The 11,500-nt window shown below is 43.2% G+C and overlaps 3 protein-coding genes and 1 non-coding gene across 5 annotated transcripts; 3 read left to right on the forward strand and 1 right to left on the reverse strand.

Annotated features, from left to right (window-relative positions):
* The first annotated feature begins 333 nt into the window (after window positions 1-333).
* LOC118945681 (U7 small nuclear RNA) lies at window positions 334-388 on the forward strand. The gene has a single exon (XR_005040796.1). It is a non-coding gene; the product is annotated as a U7 small nuclear RNA (small nuclear RNA).
* Window positions 389-1,527: 1,139 nt separating this feature from the next.
* LOC110509556 (uncharacterized) lies at window positions 1,528-2,796 on the forward strand. Its single transcript, XM_090226265.1, has 4 exons — window positions 1,528-1,822; window positions 1,986-2,001; window positions 2,098-2,389; window positions 2,491-2,796. The coding sequence occupies exons 1-4, from the start codon at window positions 1,528-1,530 to the stop codon at window positions 2,794-2,796; spliced, it is 909 nt and encodes a 302-aa protein (XP_090082391.1).
* A 970-nt stretch (window positions 2,797-3,766) lies between these two features.
* Window positions 3,767-6,188, reverse strand: LOC110509554 (histone H2A.V). Of its 2 annotated transcripts, none has more exons than XM_021590494.3 (5): window positions 5,930-6,188; window positions 4,812-4,889; window positions 4,581-4,694; window positions 4,309-4,438; window positions 3,767-4,170 (listed from the first exon to the last, which is right to left on the reverse strand). In XM_021590494.3, exons 1-5 carry the CDS (start codon window positions 5,930-5,932, stop codon window positions 4,109-4,111), a joined length of 387 nt encoding a protein of 128 aa, XP_021446169.1. In that variant the 5' UTR covers window positions 5,933-6,188; the 3' UTR covers window positions 3,767-4,108. The 2 variants fall into 2 exon arrangements, with proteins under 2 accessions (XP_021446169.1, XP_036823252.1); XM_036967357.2 differs by having other exon boundaries at window positions 4,566-4,694.
* On the forward strand, window positions 6,158-10,915 carry LOC110509306 (transcriptional regulator protein Pur-beta). The gene has a single exon (XM_090227269.1). It carries the CDS (start codon window positions 8,197-8,199, stop codon window positions 9,091-9,093), a length of 897 nt encoding a protein of 298 aa, XP_090083395.1. The 5' UTR covers window positions 6,158-8,196; the 3' UTR covers window positions 9,094-10,915.
* The last annotated feature ends 585 nt before the right edge of the window (window positions 10,916-11,500 follow it).

An 11,500-nucleotide genomic window follows, 5' to 3' on the forward strand; every position in this document is an offset into this window, starting at 1 on the left:
AAATATAAAATATATTTTGATTTGGCAAAGGGTGGCTACTTTGAAGAACCTAAATATAAAATATATTTTGATTTGTTTAACACTTTTTGGTTACTACATGATTCCATGTGTTATTTCATAGTTTTGATGTCTTCACTATTATTTACACAATGTAGAAAATACTGTATACTCTGCCCATACCACCCTTCATTATATCCCAATTTGTGCCACCCATAAGTGAGAAACCTACATGCTAAGTATAGACCGTATTGTGTTCCCTATGGTTATAGAAAAGAGCAGACGGCTGAACTCTCCATTCAGAACCCAGTGTCACCTACCTACCTACAGATTATGGAACATTTGCTATTTTAGTATTTCTCCAGTAGGTTTCCTCAAGGAGAAAGCCCTCCACTTCTAAGTTAAAGATAATAAAACAAAAACACTTTAGTAATGTCCCCAAAAACACTACAGTAAATACTAAAGTATATTACAATCTGCAAAAACGCTACAGTAATTACTATAGTATATGCAAAAACAATTTCACTACAGTATTTATACTATAGTATAATGTAAATACTACAGTAAAGTCTGCAAAAAATACTACTATGCTATTCCTACCATAGTGTATACACTACAATATTTTTTTCATGTGGGTAGCATCAACAGGACAGATCATGGAATGTATGAAATTATCCTGTAATTTTATATTACGAAATACACAAGAATAGGTGTTATTGGAAGAGTTAATGATATTCATATTGTTTTCATTCCATGGGTAGAGCCGAGGAGCAGGAGGAAAATATGTAATGTTAAAGGAAGTGAATACGCAATGCTATTTGAGAATACATGAATAGGATGAAGTAATGAGCTCTCTCACACACACACACGCGCACACAGGGCTATATTGAGAGCAGCGGGTTCAATTGGGAAGTAAACTAACAGTTACAAATCTATAATTGAAAAAAGGGAATTTATTTTCATTGACTTCTCAATAAACTGTAAAGTGGAAGCTATTTAAAACATTTTTACATTTCTGAATTTCAAATTCAAATCACTTAATTACATTCGAATTGAGCACAACCCTGATTGAGAGAGGAGGTGAGGACAGCAAGGATGTGACTGTGTGTGGGGGAGAGGCTCTCCAGACTCACTGGAGCCAGCGGGTAATGGCCTCATTCAGGCCGATTGAGACGTCTTAATTTCTGCAGTTGTGAAAACTGAAGGAGGGAGGGAAGAAGGGAGGGAAGGATGTGTTCTTTGATCCTGGGCTGAGTGAGTTGTAAAATGAGGAGGTATGCCCTGCATAAATACTGCCTCTACTGCTGAGACTCAGATCATTACTCCATTTATCAGGACAATGACCCACTGAGAGAGAAGAACACACTCACACACACTCTTACCTAAACTTACCCAGCTCTGAGAACTTTGTCTGCATTTCTGGAACCTGAAGGATAAGATGCATTAGATTCTATCCATCCAAAGGACAAGTTTCTCCACCCCAACAACAGGATTTTGGTTAATTTTGTTGGATATTTCCATCATCCAAACATGAGGGGACATTTCTCCATTGAGTGGCTGGCCCAGAGTAGTCGGGCATCGGGCAGCACGAGCCCCTCACCTCCCTCCTCTTCCTGGACATCCGTTGCGGCTGGACCCACCAGCACCTCTGGGACCCACCCCGAGAGTTTGCCTGGGTTCTACTGCCGACCGAAACCTAAGAATAAAGAGAACCAGACAGAGAACAAGGTGAGGAGAGGACATGGGCTGATCCTACGCAGCAATCCCAGCCTGGCAGGCACTGAGACCGCTAAGAGGAGTAGCCCCCTCCACCACAAGCACCAAGGTAGGTTCACTCTCCCTCAAATCAACTCAGGATCTGAGTTTACATGGGAACCATACATTCATTTAAATAGTGTGTCTGTTGTTTGTGGGTGTGTTTTGAGCTATGTGTTGATTGAATTAACAGAATTCTTTAGAAATAGCTACATCTGATTTTGCTCTTATAGTGCTGAAAGCTCTATAGTTAGGACTCACTTCAGACTGAGTCGATGTCTGGAGACATGGTTGTGTTTGAAAGGTTCAGAGAACACAAAAGTCTTGGAAACCACTACGATGTAGCATATGGATGGATTTGGAATCACTTCTCCCTCTTTCTTCAGTAGTGGCTGAGACTGGCTTCATTAGTGGAACAGAGGGGGAAACGTCAGGGTACGAGAGTGAGGGCGGGCGATCCCTCTCCCCAACCACCCCCCTGGATGTCTCCTCTTCGCCCCCTACGGGGAGGCGGCCACGTACAGCCTACACAGCGGAGCAGATCAACAGTCTGGAGAGGGCCTTCAAGAGGAACGCTTACCTGGGAACTCGGGACAAGGTTGAGCTCTGCAAGAAACTCAACCTCTCAGACAAACAGGTAGGCAATGCAGACAAAAATACATATAGGGACTCTATTGCAATGGTTATCAAAGGTTTCTTTGATCGCTGTGTCTAAAACGCCTGTCTGTTTCTCCTCAGATCCGTAACTGGTTCCAGAACAGGCGTATGAGGATGAAGAGGATGGTCCAGGACGCTCTTGCCCAAGCGTGCCAGGCTAAAGTAGCCTCTCACCTCCTGCACTACCCCGAGCTACATGCCTACCAACCCCATCATGCAGCAGAGGGGGGCGCTGCCACCCCATACCTCCACCCACACTACAGCTCATCCACAGCCAGTCCAGCCCTACCCAGCCTCCCCCTGGACTCTTTCTACCAGTACTCCAGCCTCCCAGGCCTGGTGATGCCCACTACTGGGTCCTACCAGCCGTACACTCACCAGTATTAAAACTTTTGGATGATATCTCAATAGTCTAAAGTGGTTTTAAGGAAACTACTTTAGACTAGTGAGACACATCCCAATACATTTTCACTGGCTTCCACTTATCATCTAATGTATTGACTATAGAGAAAGTTATCCACTCAGGGTAGAGAGCAATAATGAATGTGTTTCTGCTCTCCTTTTGTCATACTGTAATTTCTATTTAAGTATAAAATTGTTAGTTTTATTGGATCGGTTTCAAGTCATGTGGCAGCTGTATAAAAGTGTGGATAAAATGAAGGTTTTTTTCCCCCAATTACATTATAAATCAGATAATCTCAGTTCTTCCACTTGATTTATATATTTGTAAGTATTGTGTGAAAATAAAATGAAAAACAATCCCATTGCCAGAATATGGACTGTTTTTGTTGTAGTCATTTCAAACACCTCAATAGCTCCGACCAGTTTACAAATGGCCACCTAGTGCCCGACAAAGAACTTGGTCATACTGTGTGGATGAGTCAGTACGCAGCTAACTCACACAATCCGTAAAAGAGAGAAAGATGGTTCACACATGAACTTGTGGTGAAAAATGTAATCGATTTTTCAGAACAAGCGATACACCCAAATGGACTTCATTGGGCTCCTGAGTGGCGCAGCAGTCTAAGGCACTGCATCTCAGTGCAAAGAGCATCCACTACAGTCAATGGTTTGAAACCAGGCTGTATCACATCCGGCTGTGATTGAGAGTCCCATAGGGCGGTGCAGAATTGGCCCAGCTTTGGCCATCATTGTAAATAAGAGTTTGTTCTTAACAGGCTTGCCTAGTTAAATAAAATCAAACAATTCTGTCCAATTTTCCTTTCCCTCCACAAAATGACAACCTTCTGTCTCCATGGAATACAATGAAATCATCTCAGAACTACTGTATCTCTGAAGATAAGCAAGGTCAAAGCTAAATAAGAAATCACTTTATGACTAAAATAACAGACACAGGTTGTTTAAAAGATTTTTAAACTTTGTAAGTATAAAACACTTTTGGAGCTATATCCAATCAACTCAAACTTTTTCAGAACATGACAAGAACTTCAGCATTTGTTGGTCTATGTACAAAATGTACAAGTTTCTTGTCAGAAAAAAAATCTTAAAACTTCCCTAAACACCCCACCTTTCACCTTTAAAACAGTACAAACCAACACATACCTCAAAGACTACAACTACGGTTACAAAATTACCCAAACAAATATGCAAAACAAAATCAATATGGCTCCCCTTTCCTTCTGGACTTGCCTAGTTAAATAAATAAAATACAATTCCTGGTGGTGTGAGGTCACTTCCTCTATGCAGTCTTCTGCTGGCCCTTCTTTCCAATCAGAGACTTGTGGATGTGAGGAATTACACCTGCAGGAGGGAGTGAAAGGAACATTATGAATGTGTGATGCTATTGCTACACATTGGTAGGTGAAGAGGTGTTTGTAATGTAAAACACAGTTCCTGGAAGACCAATACATGAATCCAATCTAAGAGTTTAAAACTCACCTCCTCCAGCGATGGTGGCCTTGATGAGTGAGTCCAATTCCTCGTCTCCGCGGATGGCCAACTGTAAGTGACGCGGAGTGATACGCTTCACCTTCAGATCCTTGGAGGCATTCCCTGCCAACTCCAACACCTGAGAGTGACACAACAATAGTCTCAGTCTTTGCCCATTAGGGTAGGGTTGGAGTAAAAACCTGCTTGATTGACCTCCATCAGAGCCCTCAATGAGCCTCCTTAAAAATATATAAATAAATGGTTACATAAAAACTTTTCACCTCAGCCGTGAGGTACTCCAAGATGGCGGCGCTGTATACTGCTGCGGTGGCTCCCACTCTGCCGTGGCTGGTGGTTCGGGTCTTCAGGTGTCTGTGGATACGACCCACCGGGAACTACAACACACAGTCATAAATGCTATAGGTAGAAGTTGCCCATTTATCTGTGTTGCAGGATTCACTTGTGACTGATACAACAGAGAAACCCTGGGGAAAAGAGATGTAGGTACATGCCTGGAGTCCAGCCCTTTGGGAGCGAGACACAGCCTTCGCCTTGGCTTTGCCACTGTCCTTTCCAGCTTTTCCTCCTGCCTGGAAAGTGACAACGAGATTCAGTTAAATGGCTGATGCATGAATGTGATTAAATGTGTTTTCTTTCACTTTTTTCTTCTCAAAGCGATGTATAACTGTGACCAAGCTGAAGGAGATGCAAGATGGTGTAGGTGTACAAAAGAAAAATGATTAGTACACTAAAAATCTCCAATTTATTTTTGTTGCCTAGTGGTTAAGAGCATTGGACCAGTAACCGGAAGGTCCCTGGTTCGAATCCCCTTGAGCAAGGCACTTAAAAATTGTTCCTGTAAGTCGCTCTGGATAAGAGCGTCTGCCAAATGACTAGCTAAAATGTAAATGTAACTTCAAGCAAACCGAAGGCACATGCAGCTGGTCATTACAATAATCTGATTCATCACACACACGTCTCTCCACCAACTGAAAGATAAAGGACAATTTCCGATTCATAACGTTTGCTATGTAACTGGCAAACTGTCATTTGAGTTCTCGCTAAGACAATTCACTACAATTTAGAAAACTAAAAAAGCCTAAATATGCCTTTCTATAGCTAACTACAATACAAATACGAAGGAAGAATGGTTTAGGTATCTCGCTAAAACTGAAATACATATTGGTACATTTGTAGCTTGCTACCACAGCAGGTAGTATTAACGTTACTGTAGTTAGCTAACAGTGCTAAGGTAAGGAGATGGCAACTAACGTTAGTTACCGTAGCTAGGTACTTCAATTAACAATCCAAACTTTACGAATATGTTGGAATATTACATCAGAAAGAGACGGGACTTATATTTATCTAATATACGTTATGTTTGAAAAAGCATGACAAGCAAGTCGGTCGTAAGCCAGGTGGCGTAGATGTAGCTAGATGGCACTCTTTCGTTAGTTTTCGAGTGTTCGTCGACGTCCTATTTCGCACGGAACAAGCTGCAGTCGTGAATCCTAGTTACTCTTACTAGCCAGTTTAGCATATCAGTGCTAAAATGTAATGACATTTACGATCATCTGTCCTATAATACAGACAACGTACATAAAATACATATTTTTTTAAAACTCGTTACCATGTCGCCGTTGAGTTTTCCCTGTTGTATTTCCAAACCGAGAAAACCAATAAACCCGAAGAGCAAAAAAGGCAAGCGAATGAATGGGGAGAGCTTTCAGAGCCAACCAATAGCGTCTCTGTTTATTGGTTCGAACAGTCTTTTCAACCAATTGCAATAGTGTTTGTACAGTGTAGGTAGTCTCTGCAACTGGATTGGACGCTTTGTGATAGTATAAATGCCAGAGAAATACTACTGCGGTCCGTGCTATTCGTGATGCTTAGGGCGTCCCTACTGTTCATAATATAATAATATGCACTATATATACAAAAGTATGTGGACACCCCTTCAATTTTGTGGATTCGACTATTTCAGCCAAACCCGTTGCTGACAGGTGTATAGATTCGAGCACACAGCCATGCAATGGTACCGTCTTGGCATGTCACCTTTCCCACAAGTCAGTTTGTCAAATTTCTGCCCTGCTAGAGCTGTCCTGGTCAACTGTAAGTGCTGTTATTGTCAAGTGGAATCGTCTAGGAGCAACAGCGGCTCATCTGCAAAGTGGGACCACCAAGTGCTGAAGCGCATAGCTAGTGAAAAATCTTCTATCCTTGGTTGCAACACTCACTACTGAGTTCAAAACTGCACACAAGGCTAAGATCACCATGCGCAAATACCAAGAGTCAGCTGGAGTGGTGTAAAGCTTGCTGCCATTGGACCCTGGAGCAGTGGAAACGAGTTCTCTGGAGTGATGAATCACACTTCACCATCTGGCAGTCAGACGGACGAATCTGGGTTTGGCGGATGCCAGGAGAATGCTACCTGCCCGAACGCACAGTGCCAACTGTAAAGTTTGGTGGAGGAGGAATAATGGTCTGGGGCTGTTTTTCACAGTTCGGGCTAGGCCCCTTAGTTCCAGATAGGGAAATCATTTTAGACAATTATGTGCTTCAACTTTGAGTTAACAGTTTGGGGAAGGCTCTTTCCTGTTTCAGCATGACAATGCCCCCGTGCACAAATCGAGGTCCATACAGAAATGTTTTTTCGAGATTGATGAACTTGACTGGCCTGCACAGAGCCCTGACCTCAACCCCATCGAACACCTTTGGGATGAATTGGAACGCCTAATCGCCCAACATCAGTGCCCAACCTCACTAATGCCCTTGTGGCTGAATGGAAGCAAGTCCCCACAGCAATGTTCCAACAAACCAGTCAGGACACCTCAGTGGTGGAACGAATCTCCCCCTGCTTTCGGTGCAGCTTTGGTGAGCTGTGATTTGAAATGGGTTGGAACTGGATTGGTGGGCATAACAAATCAGGGCACCTCCGTAGGAAATGAAATGTCAATTTGGTTTGAGCACCCCTATGATTCTTAAACTGCATAAAAGACGAGGCAGACAACATCTGAAGGGGGAACAGAATTTAACACAGCACAGGATTTTAAAAAACTGGACTAAATTAATTTTTTAAAACTGGGCCCTGGGTTCGAGTCTCAACCAACCCATCACTGAATTCGCTCCACTGGTGTCAGAAGTGAGATAGTGAAGGAGTGGTATATAGTGTAGCGATCTTGGTAAGATGCTTGCCTCTGAATCAGAACCCCTCTGAATTTGCTACGACACTGTCTGACTGATTGATGGGATGATTGGTGTGATGGGCACCACTGTGGTGGAATTAATAGCAACATCAAATATTCACATTCATATCTGGGTGACAGGGAAAATATTAGGAGTCACATGGCTAAGTATTTTAGAACCATAGTAGCCTACTTGAGGAAATTAGGTTCATGAAAAGGTGCAAGGTTAAATGTATTAATCTCAGTGTAAATGAGTGCTCTTTTGTGACATTGTTATGACATAAGGAGTTGCTTTTATTACTACTTTTATGTATGTAGTATTCCCCAGTCTAGAATTTAACGCTTGCCCAGTTTGCCTTAAATGATATAGCAACTGCAGAGAAAAGGATCTCCTACAATGTATTGGTACTCCATAGTAAAAATTGTTGTAACAATATTGTGGCCCGTTGATTGGACGGTGATGTGGTCCACGATATTTACGTCAACAGAACCTACATCTAAACCAATGACATGTATGAATGTTAAGACGTAGGCGTGATAGCCAGCGGAAAACGACCAATGAGAAAACAAACTCGTTGAACCTGGCGTGATTGACAGACCCAAGGCCAATGTGGGAGCGCTCGGGGAGGGTTTTGGTGGTGACCATGAAGGGGGTGTGCACGCGGAGAGGGCGATACTCACAAGCGGGAGAAGCTGGCTGGCGGTGCTGAAGATGGCGGATGGTGACAGTGGGAGCGAGCGCGGTGGCAGCAGCCGCGGAGGGGGAGGTGGGAGCGGGCACCAGCCCTTCCAGAGAGAGCAGGAGACGCAGGAGCTGGCGTCCAAGCGCCTGGACATCCAGAACAAGCGCTTCTACCTGGATGTCAAGCAGAACAACAAGGGCAGGTTCATCAAAATTGCCGAGGTGGGGGCCGGGGGCTCCAAAAGTCGCCTGACCCTGTCCATGTCAGTTGCGGCGGAGTTTCGCGATCACCTGGGGGATTTCATAGAGCACTACGCCCAACTGGGGCCTAGCAGCCCGGAGCAGATCGCACAGTCCTCGGTCGGAGAGGACGGTGGGCCCAGGCGAGCCTTGAAGAGCGAGTTCTTGGTCCGGGAGAACCGTAAATACTACCTTGATCTGAAGGAGAACCAGCGGGGGAGGTTCTTGCGGATCCGACAGACGGTCAACCGAGGGCCCGGGTACGGAGTAGGTGGGCCGGGAGGAGGTATGCAGGCTGGTCAGACCATAGCCCTTCCGGCCCAAGGCTTAATAGAGTTTAGAGACGCCCTTGCAAAGCTTATAGATGATTATGGTGGAGACGACGAGGAATTGGCCTGTGGAACGGCGGTTGGGGGCTATGGGGAGCTTCCTGAGGGCACATCCATCATGGTGGACTCTAAACGGTTCTTTTTTGACGTCGGGTCAAACAAATACGGCGTGTTCCTGCGAGTGAGCGAGGTCAAACCGAGCTACAGGAACTCTATCACCATCCCGTTCAAAGCATGGGGAAAGTTCGGAGGTGCTTTCAGCCGGTACGCCGAGGAAATGAAAGAGATCCAGGAGCGACAGCGGGATAAAATGTATGAGAGGAAAGAGGAGTCGGAGGGAGAGGTGGATGATGACTGATGAGTTGAAACAGCTGATAGAGTTCAGTTCACACAGTGAGATTTGAAATATTATATGTGGCAGAAATGACAGATTTAAGTGCATGAGGAATCGAACTTTAATACAAAAAAATATCGTGGCATAAAAAGTACGTTTGACATTGGAACCATTATTGATGTATTATTAAAACCTGGAGTTTAATGAAAGTTATGGGGCAAAGAGTGTCTAAAATGAGACCTTTCTCATGGGTTAAAAAAAAAGAAATGAAATTATGTTTTGTAAAAAAATAAAGAAATATCCCCAAAACCAGCAACTTGGTTTTCATAACAATATAAGAAGCCAATTAAATCTTTATAATGTTTCCTTTAAAATATAGATATATATTTAAGAGTAAGGAGTTGAATCCATTAATGCAGCTATTATTTCCATTGCTCCTTGTAAGGAGAGAACCAGCATCCATTGTATCCCTGTTCTAGCTCTCTCCTATGTGGCAGTGTGTGTTACCTTACAAGTACCTTTTAGTGAAAGTAGTAGAAAGGAATGTCTAGAACAATTGTCATTTTTCTGTAGGTTAATATTTGGTGTGTTAATCGATGGGGGGAAGCTATATCACATTGGCTGTGCCATAGCAGGGCCTTTAACAGACAATTATGATGAGAAACGTTACGGAGAGAATAACTGTATCTGCAGGCTTATCTGAAGGCCTCTGAGACTAAATTGGAGACTTGTGCTAACGTAGTTAGCTCACAGTGTCATGTCACCCTCCATACAAATACTGTAGGCCTAAACATGGCAGATGAGTGAATGCTTTTGTTGTTTTTACATATAAATGCCTGGCATTATTTACATGGTCTGTTTCCTGGGACTTATTTTATTTGAAAGTAACTTAATTTTATCTTGTCAGATGGGAGCAGAGCAGTGTGTCACCTCCCACAACAATGTGGCCTGGTATCAAGAGAGTGGCAGGCCTATTAACCAATTGGCAACCAGAAAGGACAGTCTCTTCCTACTGTGTGCGTCCCATCCCTCAGGAGCCTGCTTCCCACTTCAGAACAGTTTGCACATATATTATGCCAAAATGTTGACATTTTTGACAGATTGGACAACAGTAGGGATTTTTCAATTAAGTGATTGTTTTCATTCAACGAAAGACTAATCGTTTTAATGCCAATTTTTTGGGGGGGAAATACTGCACCAGATGTCTTAGATGTAAAAACATCTCTGCAAAAACATCTAAATTAATGACATACTGTGCACGAACAGCTGAAAAACCCTTGCCATAGGCCAAAATGAACAAAAACATCAATTTCATCATAATATATGCGCAAACTGTTTTGGGTGGAAAGCATGCGGACGGACGCCTTTACCCACACACCACGGGAGCCTTCTGATATGGCCATTGGAATTGATCACTGGGTGAAATCCAGAGGAGCTGCTACTACTACTGTCACCCAGCCAGCCAAGAGTGTGTAGGGCATCAATGATAAGGTGCCAACACTCTGTCTCAGCCCAGGCATCAGCACTGCCACACCACCGACGTCACACTACGCCTCTGGACAGTAACAACAGGATGAATGGTTTACAAAGATAACTATATTGAAAGAAAATGGTGCTTATAAGTGAGATGATAAAAATACAATATTTACTTACAATATTTTTTACCTTAAAGAAAAGGAGAAGAATATGAACTATAGAAGTATAACGCAGGCTTATGAAACATAGCTGGGACGCGACCGAATTGTCCATGTTTTTTTCTTTGTTTATTCTCACTTTCATTTGTTGATTTTCTCCCAGAGAGTGAAATAAATAACACTTCTGTGATTAAAAAAATATATTAATGCAACAGATATTGTGATTGTATACTTTTAAAAAACCTCTTTCTCTCCCTCTTCCCTCCTCCCCACTCCCTCCTCCCCACTCCCCACTCCAACACAACCAGTACCTGCTGAAAGGGAGTACATAGTTCTCCATTTTCACTTACTCTTAGGTTGAAACGGGCAGACACTTCATCCTCCCAAGTGTTCCTTTAAGTATTAGTTATTAGGCTCCTACACATCTATCAAACTACAGCCAGTTGGAATAATTGGCACAGTGTGTAGTCCCAGTCGGTCTCCGTTTCTCATAGTTGTTCCCCATTTAACATGTGGAACCGGCCAAGGGCAATTGGTCTGAGATGGGGGGGGACTGCCCAACGCATCACCGGTAGTTTGTTGGCTGTGGACTAGTTGGATAGACGTGTAGGAGCCTTCATATGACACATTCTAAACTCTGAGCTTGAAGTTGCCTTCAGTTTAACTTGTGCCATTAATTATGTTGCCTGTTGTCATCAAGGCAATTAGGTTTTATTTTTGTACTTGGGAAAGACTACTAAATAGTGTACTGTAAGTACATGGAAAAGCAAACTGGGGGTCCCGATTGGCACAGCGGT

The sequence above is a fragment of the Oncorhynchus mykiss genome, chromosome 29 (assembly GCF_057628025.1).
Source record: "Oncorhynchus mykiss isolate SJ-2025 chromosome 29, ASM5762802v1, whole genome shotgun sequence".
In the NCBI taxonomy this organism is placed as follows: Eukaryota; Metazoa; Chordata; class Actinopteri; order Salmoniformes; family Salmonidae; genus Oncorhynchus; species Oncorhynchus mykiss.

Coding starts and splice junctions, on each gene's coding strand:
- LOC110509306 (XM_090227269.1), top strand. CDS start 8,197: ATGGCGGATGGTGACAGTGGGAGCGAGCGCGGTGGCAGCAGCCGCGGA.
- LOC110509556 (XM_090226265.1), top strand. CDS start 1,528: ATGAGGGGACATTTCTCCATTGAGTGGCTGGCCCAGAGTAGTCGGGCA. Junction 2,390..2,490: donor TCAACCTCTCAGACAAACAG/GTAGGCAATGCA, acceptor GTTTCTCCTCAG/ATCCGTAACTGGTTCCAGAA.
- LOC110509554 (XM_036967357.2), bottom strand. Junction 4,695..4,811: donor CCCAAAGGGCTGGACTCCAG/GCATGTACCTAC, acceptor TGTGTGTTGTAG/TTCCCGGTGGGTCGTATCCA. Junction 4,171..4,308: donor GGCCACCATCGCTGGAGGAG/GTGAGTTTTAAA, acceptor TCCCTCCTGCAG/GTGTAATTCCTCACATCCAC.